Source organism: Furipterus horrens, unplaced genomic scaffold, assembly GCF_987537825.1.
Source record: "Furipterus horrens unplaced genomic scaffold, mFurHor1.1.pri manual_scaffold_12, whole genome shotgun sequence".
Taxonomy (NCBI): Eukaryota; Metazoa; Chordata; class Mammalia; order Chiroptera; family Furipteridae; genus Furipterus; species Furipterus horrens.
The window spans coordinates 60,002,772-60,021,843 of NW_028327182.1; the positions used below are offsets into that span (position 1 = coordinate 60,002,772).

Below are 19,072 nucleotides of genomic sequence, written 5' to 3' on the forward strand. Positions count from 1 at the left end.
ATTTTCTTGGGTGACTATTTTAATGTATCAAATACTGTATTTACTGTTTTTTTATTTTAGAGGGTGATCTTTTTATGACCTTGTCCTGAAATTTTGGGGGTGCTTCTCTATACTAACAATCATACCCTATATTCTAAACTAGACTACTTTAGTTCTTAGCTCTCTGGTTATATCCCTCCCCTCCAGTGATTTTGTTTTCTCCTCATGTTCTTTCCTCTGTCTGGATTGCTGCAATTCTCTCACTTCAATAAGTTCTGTCTTGGATACTACCGATTCTTGATTCCTTAGACCTGATGTGCTCTTTCTTTGAATAGTAATCCTTTATTGTGGCACTGTCTTATCCTACCTGATGTTAAAGTTACTGTTTTATCTTCCCTTTCAGGACAGCTTGACATAATACTTTTTTTGTTGTTGTTTCCTGCAATTTCTGACATAGTTAATAAGTTGCTAACTGAATTGAGTTAAATGAAATTTCCTTTTAACTCTAGACCAGTGGCTCTCAAAATATGGTCCTTAGACCAATGTCAGCATCACCTCGTAACTTGTCAGACATGCAAATTCTTGTTCCCCACCCAGACCTACTAAGTCAGACACCAGTGATCTGTTGTTTAACAAGCCTTGCATGCTCAAGTTTGAGAGCTATTGCTATAGTCTTTCTAAAGAGGTTTTATCTAACCTCTTTATCAAGAGCTTGGTCTTCCATTATGGGAACCTGGAATAAATTCCAGGACATTAAAGTAATTGCTAATCAAGTGCCTACTACAAGTGCTTACCCTGGCTGGTTTGGCTCAGTGGATTGAGCGTCGGCCTGCGAGCTAAGTGTCGCTGGTTCGATCTTCCAGTCAGGGCACATCAGAGAAGGAAAACTCTGATTCCAAAAAACCTCCGCTGCCTTGCGGCATACCTCTTCAGGGGAAAGGCTAAGGGAGTAAACCCCGACAGAAAATCCGGAGCCGGAGTCCCTAAGGCGGTTTGACGTTGTGGTCAACACCGGCAGCTCCTGCGGCGCACCTGAAGCCAAGCTGTATTGACTCCGTCTTTCCCTTGGATCCTTCAGCTGCGAAGAGAGGGGGGGTCTGCTGCATGGGCAACAGCAGACCCTCCATATCACCCTGCCCAGGCTCTGTAGCTTCATCGAGGCTCTGTAGCTTCAACTTCACTGGAGAGTGCAGATAGACTCTTAAGAAGCTACACCATCGTCTCTCGAGACGGACGTCTGCCGACGACGACTACAAGTGCTTACTTCACAAGACTATTGAGGGCATCCAGAATGAGACAATGTCTATGAAAGATATGATATGCTTGCTGTTTAATTCTCCTGTATTGTTCTGTTCCTTAGAATTCAATTCCCCCACATCTTTCTCATCTTTCATGTTTCAGCTTAAATGCCACCACCTCCAAGAGGCCTTTACTGAATATTAGTCTGATGCCTGAGCCATTCTTTTAACTCAGCACCCTATTTTGATTCATTTCAAGTACAAATTACCATCAATAATTATTTTATTTGCTTGTTGTTGGTTTCCTCCACTAGACAGTAAGCTCCAAGAAGTCAGGAACCCAGCCTGATTGTCCTATTCCCTCCTGTCTTACCATTGCCTCAAACACGGGAGGACTCAATTAATATGCGTTAAAAAAAGTAATTGCTAATCATAATCACACTAAATAATTCAGCTGTTTTGTATTACATTTGATATAAGAAAGGAGAGAAGTGTGAAATATTTACAGATTTCCAGTAAAAAGTTATAATCCAAGTTCTTTCATTAAACATTTTAATTATTTAGGAAAATTTTGTACTTGGAATTTTCACAACTTTTAAAAGATGTCTGGAGTTTTTTCTAAACCAATTATATGTATAAACTATTTTGTACTTATTGAATTTATAAGGAGTCTAAATCTATATATTTACATTTGCTAGTATCCTGGAATCTATCTATTGTACAATTAAGTTCAACTATGTAAATGAAATATTGAGTGTCTTCTGAATTTTAATTCTTATAATTTCTCATTGAGAGCTTTTCTTGGGTATCAACTTTTAATTGTCAAGGGACCTAACTCAACCAGAAGTTTTCTTTATCTTTATAAAAGAGATTTTAGCAGAAAAGACCACCTCGCCATTGATGTATGTTCTGATGGTAGGCCATGAAGCAAAAATCTATGGGAAAGGTCTAGATAGAACCTTAGAGAAAGGGTTTAAGACAGAAATATTATGGTCTCTGGAACTCACAAAATGTGTGTGTCTGAAAGGGTGGGGATGGGGTTCACCTCCTTGGCTCTGCTACAGCCACTGATCTGCTGTTCTTAGTGTTCTTCAGCTATTTCAGTGGCTAGAAAGTCAATCAGAAAAACCATGACTTGCAAGCTTTCATCTATTTTAAGAATTTCCAGTTTTAATAGACTACTTGTTAATGAATAATTTAGTTTCTTCTAGGAGATGCAAATTACTGAAACTTCAGTTAATGGCTTTCAGTAATTAGTGCTGGTTAAAACTTGTTGCTTACAGCAATACTTTTGAAATTAGCTTACAACTAATGTAGCCATGGGAAATATACAATGAGGAGTAATTGTAAGAGAATGCCATGGTATTATCTGTCTGCCTCTAGATATGTTGATTTAAAAAAATCAACATGACTTCTTCATTATAAATATAAGGAATAAAAAATAATTTCAGGGCAAAGCCCATTATCTCTTCTTTCTTAAAGTGTAAGGTAAAAAGAACTATGTTAACCTCAGTTCTTCAGCCAGTTATCTAAATGTGTGTGTGGATGATATTAAAGTGTGTAAAACAATGGTAGTCTTTGAAGGAGGTTTTTTTCCCTAAATGTCCCCCTTTCCTTCAAGTTCATTCAGTCATTTCTTTAAAAATATGTTCAATTACAGTTTACATTTAATATTATTTTGTATTAGTTTCAGGTGTACAGCATAATCATACACTTTACAAAGTACACCCCCGATATTTCCAGTATCCACCTGGCACCATACAGAGTTATTACAATATTATTGACTATGTTCCCTATGCTGTACTTTATCTCATCTTGTAAAAACTGTTCCTCTAGTCTGTGCAACTTTTGAAGATTAAATTATATGTTAGTGGGGGTTATCATCTGGAATTTATTTTCACATATCTAAATGGTCTTCAAATTGGGATGTACACATTGTAGGAGCTGTGCAAAATGATTACTGTAGTATGGGAAGAATGTATTAGAATGTCTATAATATAATTAAAAATTCACACTTTTTGTATATCTTTTATAAAAACATAGTACAGTAGTATATGCATATAGTTTATAAATAAAAATTCTTGTAATGGGCATGTTTATTCAGAAATTTCTAGACACAGATGTCCTCAACCAGAACAGTTGAGACCATTGCTATGTGTACTAGGTATTAGGTTTCACATGGTAATTAAATTCCATAGGCATGTATGTGTGATATTAGATGGTTTAGGTAATTGGGGACATATTTCAGTTTTTTTAGTTTGCTTTTCTGTTTATCTGAATTTTAGTCTAAAGGGTAAAGTTGAAAAATACATTAATATTTTTTTGTATCATCAATAGCTTCTCATTTTTCCCTTGTAATGTCAGTGTGTTCAAGTAATGTTTCTTCTGTCAGTCATTAACTAGTCCTTTGTGTGAAGCATAAATAGTGCAAAAAAAAATGTTTTTGTTTTTTGTAGCATCAGGAGCCTTGTCAAAGTTAACTTATGGATTAAAAGATGAATCTCTGGCTTATATCTATCATTGCCAAAATCATTACTTTTGTCCAATTGGCTTTGAAGCAACTCCTGTTAAAGCTAATAAAGCAATCAGGTAAGCATTTGTGTATGTTGTGTGGATACTTGACCATAAAATGTGTAACAGAAAGCATTTAAGAATAATTTAGTGCTTAGAAATTGGAAGACTTAGTGATTTGCTTTCCTTACATGAAGATTATTCTTTAAACATCTGAGCTTATTATTTTGCATAATTGTATTTGATTAAATTTTATTTATTTAAAACATTATTTATTTATTTTAAACATTGATTTATTAGGGTGACTGAATTTTAGTACTCTTTTCCTCCTTAGCAAGCTTTCTTCATGCTGGGTGGTGCTAATGCCAAGATAGTTAAAAGCAAAGAAGTAGTGTCCTGAGAATGCTGAAAACAGAAGCTATGAATACTTTGAGTGAAAGTATTGATAGGCATGGTTATCCTCAGCCAGCTGAGGTTCTGGTTTATTCACACCTGGGTTGGTGGAATTGATAATTGAAGAGGAGGAAGAGGTAGCACTGTTCTCTCAGGCAGGACCAAAGGTCAGTCTGAGAGAATTATGGCTTGGTCATCTGGTGGATAGGATGGGTTCTTTTAGCCTGGAGGCCATGGGACCTTTGTATCCCATTCAAGGCATTTGGTGGGTGTTAGGCAGGGGTGGAGGGTTGTGGGGCAGGGATCCTGAGACAAGCAGGAACAAACTGGGAAAATCAGGATGCTTGTGTATTTTTGTGAATGTGGAGCAAAAGGAAAACTACTGGGTGTCTCCAAATCCTGAAATATTTTATTTACCTCTCTGGATGCGAGATATACTCATATTGTGTTTCTTCTGTGGTTTCATCCTTCAGTGTCACCTTACTCTAGATATCTATCACTTGTAAAACATAGAAAAGTAGGTACTTCTACTTTGTTCCCATTAGAGGAGTTTGTCACCTCTGCCTGTACCTAAGAATCACCTGAGATACTTTTCAAACTGAAAATCCTTGTGTGTGCTCCACTGTTGATGTATTTGAGTTAGAATTCCCCATGGTGGCATTACAGCATTGGTATGTTTTAAAAGTTTCACAGGTGAATCATTACTTTAGGGTTTATTTTTAGTATGTCTTTTGAAACTTTCTGAATGTAGAGTAAAAGGACAAGAGTAGGTGAAGAATTCTGGTAGCATGCTAGGATTTTATTTTTTCCTCTTAGATGCTGAGTGGTAGTATATGTCAACCTTTTAACTCTAAATTTTGTAATAGGGGCTCAAGACTGAAATTTGTTTTCTCTTTAATTGCATTTAGACATTTGCTCAAGACTAAATTCCAACATCTATTGTAGTGTTAATGAGTACCATCTTTGAATAAACTTTAGTATATCTTTTATTAATATATAATTGAAGTACTATTTTCAAGGGAGCAAATGACCTTTATTAAGTTTACTGTGAATGTATTTTAATTCTAGCAGGGGTCCACTCTTACCACAGGAAGTAGAATATTGGATCTTAATAGGAGAATCAAGTAGAAAACATCCTGCTATTCACTGTAAAAAGTATGTTAACTTACTTTTTTTCCTACTTTCTGCTGAAAAGCCTGTTGGAATTATGATTAGAATAAAATCCAGAGAATTCATAGTTTGTATTTTAGTGAATTACATCATAACAATATGGACTCTTCTAATTTGTGAACATAGACTTCGCCTACATTTAATTAGTTTTAATTTCTCCAACAATGTTTTGTATTTTTCAATGTAGAATTTTATATGTATTTTGTTTAAAATTTCCTCTTTTTCTGATGCTATTATAAATCAATTATTTTCATTTCTCAGTTATTTTCTGGCTGTGTACAGAAATAAAATTGATTTTTCTATATAGGCCTTAAATCTTGCACGTTAGTTCTAGTAACAGTTTTTCAGTACAAAGCAATTTGTAGTTGCTTTGGATTTTCCAATCACGTTGTCTGTAAATATAGGCATGTTAACCTTTAAGTCTTTTGTAAATGTATTTGACTCAAATGAAGATATATAGACTGTTTCTACTTTAGCTTGCAGGATGTCCTTTAATAGGTTGATATATATTTATTTCATAGGGAGACTAACCATTTTTAAACTGAGAATGTTCGCAATAGTTGCATAAACAGAATTGTCATAAAAATGAGTTTGTTAGAGGTTCATAGGTGGAATAATCTTGAGACAGAGACTTATTGCCATGGTAATATTGCAGAATATTGCTCGTGTAAAAAGTTCCATTACAATGGTCTTTTGTACTGAAAAGAAAATTGTGCTTTATTCTTCTTTCTTAACTATAGATGGGCAGATATTGTAACTGATCTAAATACTCAAAATCCAGAATTTCTAGATATTCGGCACTTGGAGAGGGGGCTGCAGTATCGAAAAACCAAGAAGGTAAGAACACAATTGTATTTGAAGTTATTTCCCAACTGGCCAAAATGCAGTACAGTAGTCCCTCTCTGTGTCGCAGTTCACTTATTGCAGCCTCACAGTATCACGGGATTTTAAAAAATATTATATCTAATTATTTATCGCAGGTTTTTCACTACATCACAGGATTTTGTGGTACTGTATACATATGTTGCCAAGTCACGTAGGTTTAAGAGTGTAGAATATGTTTCAGAACATAAGTAGTGTTTATAAAAGTGTGGAAAAGGTTAATAAGGGAGTGGGAAAGGTTAATAAGGGACTGGGAATAGTTTATAAGTGTGTGGGAAGGGTTTATAAAGCCTTAAAATATGTATAAATACTAAAATAGATTTAAGGTTCCTACTTCTCGAATTTTCACCTATCATGGGGGAGGGGCGGTGTCTAGAACGTAATACCCACGATAAGTGAGGGAATACTGTATTTTATTCAGTACTGTACATTGTAAATAATATAAACCCAGTCCAGACTATCTTAGACAGAAAAGCAAAAATTATTTTAAGGACACAGGGGTGTATTTAAAATGAAGGGACAGGTGGGTAGCCTGGATTCATAAGGGGCTGGTACCATGTAAAAGAATGTTTGCAAGGGCCTAGTAGCTAGTCTGTCTCATTCTTTTGGGAGTTATATGTTATCTTTTTGTCTGGTTATTTACTTCCTGAAGCTCTTCATCATCTTTATGTCTCTTTCAGATGAGCAGTCTAGACTGAGATTAGCCTGCTTCAGGCCTAGTTTAATAGTCTGGGCCCAGCTTGGGTCAGGTGTTCACTCGTGAGCCATATTAACTGTGGCTTTGGGGCAGCCATGTGTACAACCAAACTTCTGTGGTTATTTCTCAGAGATAGGTAGAGTCTGTGGATTGAGTGGACATCCCATTGATATAATCTTATTAACAAATGAAGAATGTGTAGGACAGGAAGAGGAATGATGGTGTTTGAATTAGGCAGGACTGGAACTTACAGTGTGTGAGAGCCGATAAGGGGAAATATACTTTGGTTCATTTATTTCCTGGTTAATTTTCTGAGGATTCTAAATAAAGAGGCACAATAGAAAAACACTAAAGAAGCTAATTCTTTCTATTGGTGCAAATGGGTGACTTAGTGCATTGACTCAGGATATTCTTGACTTTTTTGACTTAGTATATTACTGTCAAACATTGACAAAAGTGTGGGCATTGTTACGGTTTTGTAATGGCAGCTGGTCAGGGAAGATGCAGGATAATGTGATGATGTCTGAAAGGATAAGTACTGTTTTGAAGCAGGCGAAGGGGGAAAAGTAAGGGAATTCATAAGAACAATTTGTTTCCCATATTTTTCTTCACCCAACTTTTTTTCCTTCTCAGGTTGGGGGAAATTTGCATTGTATTATAGCATTCCAGAGACCTAATTGGCAAAGTTTTGGCCTTTGGAACTTTCCATTTAGAACCATTAGACAAGAGTCACAACCTCCAACACATGGCCAGGGAATTGCCAAATCTGAGAGTGAAGACAATATATCCAAGAAGCATCATGGGCGTCTGGGCCGTTCTTTCAGTGCTGGTTTCCATCAGGACTCGGCATGGAAAAAGATGTCCAGTATCCACGAGAGAAGGAACAGTGGCTACCAGGGTTACAGTAATTATGGTGGGAATGATTGACCATGCTGGGTACTGAAAAACTTGTGTTACACACTAGTCTATACAGGACTGCATTGAGACAGTAGAAGATCTGATTAAGTCTACATTAAATAGGAACAGATTTTGTGGAACAAAACATAACCCTATAGTTCTCTAGTATATAAAACTGCATATGATTATGATGGGTGATTTCAGATATATAAACAGATAAGCACAGATTATTTTTTGTTTTAAATTTGAGTATATAAACATTCTGGACAATTTAACAGAATCCAATAAACAATTTCAAATTTACTTAATAACATCATGATTTGAAATAATTAAGCATGGCATGATTTCTTATGACTTGATCCCAAGGCATTTGTTGCAGATAGCTTTATTCCTAAGCCCGTGATGTAAGGTACGATCTGCCCTTTAAAAAATTTGTGCTGTTGATTTCTTGTTTTCTCTTATGGTTAAAGCTCATTTAAAATTTTTCAGTGAGTCTAGTAGTTCTTTTACTTGTATCTTGTTTGCCTCATTTGTTTCCTGGTTAACTTTCTCAGGATTCTCAATAAAAAGGTGAAATAGAAAAGACTCAAGAAACTAATGCTTTCTATTGGTGCAAATAGGTGACCTAGTGCACTGTTTTAGGATATTCTTGACTTTCTTGAATTGGTATGTTACTATCAAATATTGACAAGAAGTTTAGGTCTTGAAAGATTTCTGTAAGTCTACAATAAACTCTGTTTTAGGGATAGAGTAAAAGAGCAAGTGGATATAGGTCCTAGACCCAAGGTAATCTGTGAAATGAGATCTGAGAATTGGTTCCTCAATGTGGAGACATATTGATAATAGCATTAAAGATGCATTAGGAATGCCTCATCACTCAGAGGGCAACTATCCTTATACCAAACTCTTGAGGTATTTCCTTTTTAAGAAAACACAGACAATTAGTTGTTTGAAGTGAGTGTTAAATAGTTCAGAAGTGTGGATTTCATATATTTGAGCTCCTCTGTACTTGGCTGTTAGTGTTCCCTATATTGTCATCCCATGACTAACAAAAGACCAGGATCTCTTGTTCTTTCATATCAGGGGCTGTTTCAGAACTCAAATCAGTGACTTGATTATTATAAGGTGCTGAATACGTTGGTACCATACTGCAACACATCTCAAGAAGGTTCAGATTTTTATCTTTAAAATATTTTAATTTTCTTTTCTTTTGAATTTTATATCCATTTAACCACTCAGACATGCCTAAGCCTGCAAAAGGGGATATATATTATGAAATGGTCATTTTTCTGAAGGAGCTATTTTGCTTGGAATGCAAAGGACTGAAAGAGATTTGTAGGTTGTTGATTTTGTTACTTCATACTGGAACTTTTAAGAAGTTTTCATCAAATAAAAAATTTTTTTATACTTTTAATCATGTGAATGTTTTGAACCTTTGTTTTAGGGAGTATTATAATTTTGTTTGAAGATATGATAATTTGTTAGTTCTAAGTACTGTGTTATAAGAAACTATCTTGTATCTGACTTTAATAGTTAATGGAATGATATGTATTATGACTGTAATTTGAGTTGTATAAGACTTTTTAATAGGAAATAGAAAATTTAATTCTTTTTAGCTTGAAACAAATGAAGTTGTCAGTTTTGTAGGTCAAAGATGGTTGAATATCAGCAATTTCATATAGTTTGGCTATTTCAGAGAAGAGAAAGGGCCGAGGAAAGGAGACAAAGGCAACATAAAATAAAGCATAGAGTGACACCTAAGAAAAGAGGATGAGTTTATACAGATTGACCATAAACACTTTTAATAAAAATCTTGATATATATGATCACTTAATAACTTAGCTTACAAATGTGACAGTTATTAAGAGTACCCTGAGGTTTACAGAGACTTCCAGAAACAATAAATTGCTGCACACTTGTCTTTCAATATTAGTAACATTTCTGTCTTATTTTCTTGCTCAACTTCTCTTAGGAGTCTCCATAGAAGACTAAAGGTTAAACTAAAGGTTTAAATACTGGCTCTGCACTTACTAGCTGTATCACCTTGGGCTAATTAAGATTAATTTTTCTGTGCTTATTTCCTCATTGATAAAATAGGTACAATAGTATCTACTTTATAAATTGTTTTGAAGAATAAGCTAATACATGTAAAATGTTCAGAACAGAGCTTTGTAAATAGGAATCGCTATTGAAGTGCTTATTATCATTATTACTCCAGAAGATGTTTATTTTACTCTTCAGAAACTGGAAAGCCCATTAAGCAGCATTGCAAGGAACCAATTCTTTGTAAATCAGCCAGACATCCCTTAGTTGCTGTTCCTTCAAAAGAATAGTTTTAAGAAACGTTGTTTTGGTTTTAAAAACACTTATAGTATTCACATGCCCACACTGGCTACTTTTTTCTTTTCACCTACCTCTCAGATAGTAAAAATGTTCACTTACATAAAATCCTGAGACTATTTATTTCCGCACTATGATTCCCAGTTATTAGGCCAACCTGGTGCAGCAGCTAACTTTCCCACTTGCCTTCTCCCAGACAGTGGAGGGGCTCAGGCAAGGTGCTCTAGGATACATCACATTCTATGTCTAAATTTTACCCATAGCATTTTCTCCCTCAGTCATTCACTCAACAAATTGGCACTATTACCCACTAGGCGTTTCAGGTTAAATCGCTGGGTTCAGAACATCCCCAAGATGGTGGCATCTCCATTTTATTCACATACTCTCATTGGTGAAGAAACTTGTTTAGGATCATAGGGTATCTTAGTTTGTTAGGGCTACCATAAAAAAATACCACAGACTGGGTGGCTTAAACAACAGAAATTTATTGTTCAACACTTCTGGAAGCTAGTTCAAGAACAAGATTTTAACAGGTTTGGTTTCTCCTGAGTCTTTCTCCTTGGCATGTAGATAGCCGCCTTCTCACTGTCTTCACATGGTGTTTTCTCTGTACACACATCCTTGCTGTCACTCTGTGTCTTGATTTCCTCTTATAAGGACCCCAGTCAGAGTGGATTAGGCTCACCCTAAGTGCCTTATTTTAACTTAACCAACTTTTAAAAGGCTCTATCTCCAAGTATAGTCATTCTGAGTTACTGGGGGTTAGGGCTTCAACATAATTTTAGAGGACACGACTCATCCCATTAACAGAGTCACCTGACTCAGGTTGGATCTGGACTAATGTCTGCCTGACTTGGGAGGAAATATATTCAGCAGGGTGCAGGATACACTGTAGAGCTTCAGATTAGAGGGTGAAGAAGTTATTTAGGCACTACTTATGGAATCCTTGCTAAGTGTTGGGAGTTGGGGATATAGGAGTTAAAAAATAGTTCTTGGCTTTTCAGTAAATTTACAGTCTACAGTGAAGGGAGGCAAAAATTGAATAGGCAATTATATTAATCTCTGTAAAATACAATTTATGAAAATTATGTTACACATGGTAGAAATGCAAAATAGCACTTTATCAGGATTATCCGATAGACTTAGTTGTCACTAGGACAACTAAACATGACTACTGTGAAACATCTGTTTGGGGACAGCAATGATTTTGCTAACAGCTAATTTTTGATATTTTTTTTCTGCCATAAAGCATTCGTTAACAAAACTACCTGCTCATTTAAATCAGCCTTTTCACTGAGTCTGAATATACTTTCCATAGTTCAAATTTTAACCAATATGTGTAAGATTATCATTTATTGAGTAACCACTAGTGTAAGCACTTTGTATACAATCAGCTCTGGTCCTAGCTAAAATAGTCTGCAAGACCGGTTTTATGTCCAGTTTACAGATGAAGAAACAGAAGTTCTAAATAAATGTTACTTGAACAATGTTATACACTATAATGTGTTGTGGTGGGGATCTGAATCTTGGCTTAAGGGTTCCAGAGCCACTGCTTTTCCAGAAGCTCCTCTGGCAATTAGTTTCTTGTCATTTCTGACCCACAAGCTGTGGAATTCCAAATTTTACATGCCGGAGGAAAGGAAACTATAGTTCGAGGGTTAAGTCTTTACATCGTATTATTACAAGTTATCTAGTTACTACAAGTTACCCAACAAAAGACACCAGCAAAGCATCCACCTTTCTGTTGTCGCTTCAGGTGTAAAATAATACTTAGATTAATAGTTTTCACAAGTGGCGACCAGTGGAAAGAAATTGATACCGAAAAAAAAGCACGTACAACACTGTCACCTCAGCATACAGACACTGCACATCATTCTAACGTTCCCACCGCGGAGGAAACGGAACTGAGCCCTCACTTCCGGAGTGCAGCGGCGCATTAAATACGCCGTAAGCACGGTGAAGCGAGACTTCCGCCCTGCGTGCGCATTGTAGTCGACGGAATCCGTGAGGTCTCATTTCGCATGTTTACGCACCCACTCAGAAAGGTATGTTGTGTGGGAGGGACGCCTTTAGGCTGTTAATCTCGCCTGCTCTGTTCCCTCAACCTGGTCTTTCGTTAAGAGTGCAGACGTTTGGGACAAAGGGCTGTGGAAAAGAGGACCTGCTCCTCTCCGCCGTGGGCCATTCGCTATTCTCTGGTTCCATCTTTCTTTAGGGAGGCGGTGTCTGCCGCTGGTTACCAGCCTTTCCTGAATTGGAGCAGGGCATTTATTACGGAGTTCGGGGCAGTGGTGTAACTGGTTGTAGAAGAATTGGAATAAAGGGTCTTCCGTGTCTTCACCACCGAGTTACGCTCCGAAGACACGCCTGCCTCATGGGAGTCCAGGGGCTCTGGAAGTTGCTGGAATGCTCCGGGCGGCAGATCAGCCCGGAAATGCTTGAAGGAAAGATCCTTGCCGTGGGTATCCTTTACGTAACGCCAGTACTCTCTTGGGCTTCCCCTTGGGCGCAGACTGGTGTCACTAGGATGACGGGGTCACCCAGGGTGAGCTATAGAATCTCTTGGACTTTTTTACTACCCTCAGCCCTTCCTTCCGCTTTGCGAATCTGCCACTCTTGAATTGGAATCCTGGTTTTATCATTTAGGGGCAGTGCTTTATGCTTTCCAGTGCTTTAGTTTTCTCAGCTGGAATGTGGAGGTGACAGAATCTACACACACAAGGTTGATATGAGGGATAAAGGGATTGTTTCAGTGAAGGAAGCGTAGAATAGTGTCTGGCACTGTTAATGTGGTAAAGTATCCGGTCTGGGAAGTCAGCATGGAGAAAATGAAGTGAGCTTCCTGTGGGTAGTTTTCCCTGCTGTATTGAGTGTTGCGCCATTTATGTTAGAGGAGGGATAGTGTGGCCAGGTGTTTGAGATATCTATCTATCTGCATATATAATTTTTTTATTTTTTGGAATAGGAAATTTATATGGTACTACGCTCCACTGAAAAAAATTAAAAAGATGTATAGTGATTTACTTTCCTTTCAAAAAGATGTATAGTGATTTATTTTCCTTTCAGCCCCATATGAGGGACTTTTTAAGGATTCTTGTTTGTGTACATGTATGACTGGTTTTATTCATGTGTTTGAAATGAAGTTTTTCCTTTATCAAAATGTGAATGCTGTTTCTGAAATTTTTTTTTTTAACTTGTTAAGCACATTTTAAATTGTCTGTTCTTTTCTAGAAGCTGGTGGCCCCTTACACCAGTTCCCTAAATGAGAACCTATATGTAATATAATTAATACTGTATTTTTTTGCAATGTGAATAATCTTGAAATACATTTGTAATGGATTTGGGCTTAAAAGTTTTCATGCAAGGTATCTTGGGGGAAAAGTTTTTGTTTGCTTGTTTTAGCATGCCATATTGCTACCCTCTAGTGGTTCCTCAAATCACTGCTTTCTAAAGATATTCTTATAGAACTGTATGTGAATGAAAGCAGTTTTCAGTCATGGGAGCCCTTAAAACTTCAGCAAAGATTTGGGCCATTTTATATTGCAATCCATATGAAAAATTAATTATTTTTAAAATCATTGAGATGACATATGAAGTTCAGCATTACATGTTTTTAGGAAGTTGTCCAAAGCAAGGAAAGGCAAAGCATTTAATTTAGATTACAGTCATACCTCGGTACTTGTCAGCTTCAGAACTCATCAAACCCTGTAATGATTGCATTTGATGAGAAAAAAATATTTCAGCACTTGGCACTTGCTTGGGACATGTTGCACTTGCTAGAACTTGTATGAGGTACGAAGCCACACCGCAAGAGAAAATGATTGCTTCATTGTTGTCAGTTTTGGCACTTGTCATGAGATCCAGAACAAATTCACAGCCAATATTGAAGTATCACCGTATCTATTTTCAGAAGTCTCAGAAGCTCTTTTTGGACATAAAGTCATTTTCATGGGATTTTGGGGCTTTTTTGAAAGAATTATTCATTTAAAAAGGAGACTCAAGTTATAATGATAACCTCATATGTATGTATGTGTGTGAAGGTTATTATAACTTGAGTATCTTTGGTAGGTTATATAATTGATTTTCCTTTGTTCATTTTCATGGAATTCAAATATCTGAACTACCTTCAGATTTTTTTTGTTTTGTTAATGAGAAAAATTACCCATGACAAGCTAAGTTCATAATTTACTCTTTGATCCCTAAAATAAATTAGCTGTTTTTTCATCTATATAGCCAAGTGTCTTGTTTATTTGCAAGGTAAATGTCTGATGTCTATGTCAGATAATAAAGAATAATTTAACTTGGCTCTTAAGGACCTTAACATTTGTAAAATTCATTAAAGTCTATTAGCAAAATTTTGTGCTCTTTAGTTTGAAGTGTCTGTGAGGCATCAGTAGAGATTTTAACAAGGCCATCATTCTGGGGTCAGGGTAGAGCTCTGGGGCAGACATACACATATGGAGAGGGTGTGGTATGGGGAGCTGAGGTAGCCTGGGTAGCTAGTGCAGATCGGAGGACAGGAGAGGGCCTGAGAGACATCACCACCGAAGTCAACAATGTAATGGTGAGTTAGAGGAGCTAGAAAACCAGCATAGTGTCGTGTCCCTCTGTCTTACAGACAAATAGAAAATAATTTGTTAAAAAGCAGTTTTTTAGAAAAGCTTCAAAATATAGGAAAACTCCAAGAAGAAAACATAAAGTACATGTAATCACAACAGAGATAAGTTCTAATATTTTGATGTCCGAATTTCTAGTTTTTTAGTTAACATAATGCATGTTACAAAATGGAATTATATTTTCCATATATTTAGAACATTTTTTAATTTAATAATATTTTGTAACTATCTTTTCACTATATATTCTTCTGCAACTTCTATCTTTCTAAATTAACTTTTATTTATTTTTATAGTTTAAGCTATTACTGTTGTCCCAGTTTCCCCCACTTCGCTCCTCTCTCTCCAGCCCCACCTTCCCGCAATCAATCCTTACACCACTGTTCATGTCCATGGGTGATGCTTATATGTTCCTTGTCTAATCCCTTCACTTTCTTTCAACCAGTCCCATTCCCCTCTCCCCTTTACAACTATCAGTCTGTTCCTTGTTTCTGTACCTCTTATTCTGTTTTCTGCCACTTCAATCTTTAAGGGCTCCTTGGTATTGCAGCAAATCAGTATATCGTAACTTAATTAAAAAAAACAAAAAAACCTGTTGAAAAACTTAATATTTAAAAATTTCATTACTATAAACAGACATTCTTATACGTTTCTCTTATAAACCTATGATGATTTCCTGAAGATAAATGTCTGGAAGTGGAATTTTTAGGTAAAATAGAATACAAGTTAAGTTTTTGCTGTGAATTGCCAAGGTTCTCTCCAAAAGAACTATGCTAATTTACTACAATTCTGTAGAGATTATTAGTTTTTTTTTTTAAGTAGTATTTTTTTTGTAATTATTTGACTTTTTAAAGGACATATGTATGTGTCTATATAAGATTTTATAATTAAGTATATTAATAATAAGGGTTCAGATAAATTTAATTGGTTTTAGGTAGATTCTGTCAGGACTAAACATTTTTTAATTTCAAACAATTTGTGATGAGTCTTTAGTTTTAACGTTTGAATGAGTAGCAGTTATTAGAAATTTGAAATTGGGAGGATGAGGAAAGAAATTCCAAAATGTTTTTCATTAACAGTTCTTTTAGATATTAGCATTTGGTTAAACCAAGCGCTTAAAGGAGTCCGAGATCGCCATGGGAACGCAATAGAAAATGCTCACCTTCTCACTTTGTTTCATCGGCTCTGCAAACTATTATTTTTTCGAATTCGTCCTATTTTTGTGTTTGATGGGGACACTCCGCTATTGAAGAAACAGACTTTGGTAAGAGTTATCAATTTTTTTCTCTGTACACTCTTAGAAAAAAAGAGAAGTTCTGATAAAATTTGAATTTTCACTTTAGAATTTTGGAAACCAAGACTTTATTTTGACATATATCCAATTTAATTTAAATTATGTTGAACAAATAAACACTTTTTCTTTAAAAAAAAACCCGAAAGGTTATATATGATGCCCTGGCTGGTGTGGCTCAGTTGGTTGGAGCATCATCCCATGAACTGAAAGGTGGTGGGTTCAATTCCCATTTTGAGCACATGCCTGGGTTGCAGGTTCAGTCCCAGGTCAGAGTGCACACAAAAGGCAGCCAATCAATGTTTCTCTCTCACATAGATGTTTCTCTCCGTCTCTCTCTCCCTTCCCCTCTCTCTACTCTCTAAAATCAATAAGCATATCTATAGATGAGGATTTTAAAAAAGGTATATATATAAGACTATCATGAGTACAATGATAAAATTTAACTTTTAGTAAAAATACTAGATATGTTACAGTTGAGAGTTTATCCTTTAGAGTATCTTAGGTGTTCTACATTTGCTCCAGTTATGTTGCTGTTGCTCAAAGCATTATAGAAAACCTGTAGAAGAAATGCCTTATTGAATTTGAGATTGAGGATCCTCCATGATAGCCTTGTTTTAAATGTGGATTGAATTTTAGGAGTGAACAATGTTTTGTGTTGCCAAGTTTGAGTAAATAAAAGAACAAGAATGAATTTCTTTATTCTGAAATTAGTTTAAAGTGTTTGAACAATGTTGTGAACTTTGGAGTAATTTGATATATGACTTTTAAATGTTGAAAATATCAGTTCATCACCTTGTAATCATTTCAGACAAATATTATCTAAGTGAGGACACAGGATAAAAGTAAAGATTTGTAAATGGAGGCATTTGTTGCCTCAGTAAAAGGTCTAGACTTGAATGTTGCAGTTTTTAGTTATTTAAGACATACTCTATATCAGGTGGTCTTTGAAAAAATTGGGGGGGGGGGAGAGAACTCCAGAACTTACATATCTACTAAGTTGTAAGTTTGTATATACCCGTACACAACATATCTCCAATTCTCCCACTCCTGATAAAGGAGTTAGCTCTACTTTAGCAATCATATTGCAATATATAAGTGCATCAAACCAACATGTTTTACACCTTAAACTGTTACATACCTGTTAAATCTCAATTTCAAAAAAATAAAAGGATGTTTTCGTATTTCTGCCTTATATTCAACCATAAGCATGGAAACTATTCCATTTTTACCTACATGGACATTTCTTAAAGGTACTCCAATATATTTTAGGATACCTTATGACAGTCTGGAATATTGAAGGGCAGAGTTACATTTAAGTAATGTATTTTTGTAAAAACCAATATTGAAAATTAGTTTTGGCATAGTAGTGGCATTTTAAAAAATAAGTTAGTTAATATAATCCCTCTTGGGAAGCATTTACTTAATTATATTTCATTAAGTTTTAGGCTTCTTGAGAACATTTAAAAGAAACTAGAAGTAAATTAATCGTTTTCCAAATGTGTAATAGCCAGTCCATTAAGTAAGAGCTGGATGGAGACGGGGTGTTCTTTATGTATAAGAAACCCGAATATATACACTAATATGACAGTTACAGGACACACTATTGAATTAAAAAGCTGTAGTCTAAAAAGTCAAAATCAAATTCTATGGAAAAAAATTACAGAGATGTTTTTAATTATACTCTGAAGTAAAATCTTGTGGCTATTCTTTTCACAGGCTAAGAGAAGGCACAAAAGGGACTTGGCAACCAAAGACTCCAAAAAAACTACAGAGAAGCTTTTGAAAACATTTTTGAGAAGACAAGCACTCAAAACTGCCTTAAGAAGCAAAAGGCAAGAGGGAAACTACATTAATTTTAAAGATTAATTTAAGCCTTTTAAATTTTTGTATTGTATTCCTGTGGCTGTCTTTTCCTAATTTTAACTCAGCACAAAATAGAGGGTGAAATAAGATGTTCCTTCTACCTAGTAATTTGAAGTTGTGAAAATTATCTCTTCTGTGAGAATTAGCTTTGATAATGAGAAAGAAAAGCCACCTATTACACTGCATACACGTTTTACTTTTCTTAAATTCTTATGTTTTACTTCTATAATGCTTCTTTTAGTGCCTACACTTGAGGCTGTGGCCCAGCACTAAGGAGCTGTAGCAAGAATCCTCTTTCTCTAGGCTGTACTTACTTTTCACAGCAGTGGCCTGGGCAGTCAGGTCAGCAAGAGGGAAACCCATTGTCCCTGTGTTTTTCCCTTTCTCACCTCTTTAGCATGGTTTATGTAATCATTGGGGGAACACTGTTTATTCAGAGTACTGTTACCTCTCATCTCTGTTTAAGCATGTGTACACTTTTCAGAGATGAAGCACTACCCAGTCTTACTCAAGTTCAAAGAGAAGATGATGTCTATGCTTTGCCACCTTTACAAGAGGAAGAAAAAAATAGGTAAATGTTTATTTAAAAATATTTATTATTGCTATATTCAGACAGACTTAAACCTTTATGTTTTATCTACATCTTAAGGCATGTGGGAATTAATGCATCTAAAATAAGCATTCTTGACACCATTTAAAATATTTTTCAAAAACTAAATTTTTATTATATTAATTACTTACCTTGGTGTTTTGGTGGTGTGTGATGGTGTCTTTTTTATTTCTGTAGAGCCTGTGCTAGGACTATTGATTTATAATTCATAAAGATGTGATGAATTTTAATTTTTCTTACATTTTGATTACACATACTGTGTCTACCTCTTTTTCAGCCCTGTGTCTTCTCTCACACCACCACACTAAAGGATCACATAGAACAACTTTCTTGCTAAATCCAGTAGATGCTTTATAGTTCTCAATTTAACATGGTATGGTGCCTGCTGAGAACCTCTCTGGCCACTCTTTCTCAGGCTTCCTTATGGACGTTTTCTGTTAATCAGCAGCAGCTTCTGTGGTTGAAGTACGGGTGGAGGACCAGTTTGTCTGTGTTCTCTACTCAGCCCATTTCTTTCTACAGGGGCTTCTGAGAGGCTAGGTAACTTTTGAATCAGCTCAGTTCTTTTTAAACCTCACCTGAGGA

At 35.7% G+C, this 19,072-nt stretch overlaps 2 protein-coding genes across 6 annotated transcripts in view; both read left to right on the forward strand.

The window, feature by feature from the left end:
* Nucleotides 1-9,694, forward strand: part of BIVM (basic, immunoglobulin-like variable motif containing) — a 41,217-nt gene extending 31,523 nt beyond the window's left edge. For 3 of the 4 annotated variants that reach the window (XM_090258693.1, XM_090258690.1, XM_090258691.1), the window contains 4 exons: nt 3,674-3,806; nt 5,190-5,276; nt 6,032-6,128; nt 7,504-9,694. In XM_090258693.1, coding sequence (XP_090114819.1) covers nt 3,674-3,806; nt 5,190-5,276; nt 6,032-6,128; nt 7,504-7,797 — 611 coding nt within the window. In that variant the 3' untranslated portion in view covers nt 7,798-9,694. The remainder of the gene's footprint in view (nt 1-3,673; nt 3,807-5,189; nt 5,277-6,031; nt 6,129-7,503) is intronic. The other variant, XM_090258692.1, reaches the window with a different exon arrangement.
* Nucleotides 9,695-12,080: 2,386 nt separating this feature from the next.
* ERCC5 (ERCC excision repair 5, endonuclease) overlaps nt 12,081-19,072 on the forward strand; it is a 42,143-nt gene continuing 35,151 nt past the window's right edge. For both annotated transcript variants that reach the window (XM_090258681.1, XM_090258682.1), the window contains exons 1-5: nt 12,081-12,152; nt 12,323-12,569; nt 15,809-15,984; nt 17,731-17,846; nt 18,362-18,448. In XM_090258681.1, the coding sequence (XP_090114807.1) occupies nt 12,129-12,152; nt 12,323-12,569; nt 15,809-15,984; nt 17,731-17,846; nt 18,362-18,448 (650 nt within the window). In that variant the 5' untranslated portion in view covers nt 12,081-12,128. The remainder of the gene's footprint in view (nt 12,153-12,322; nt 12,570-15,808; nt 15,985-17,730; nt 17,847-18,361; nt 18,449-19,072) is intronic.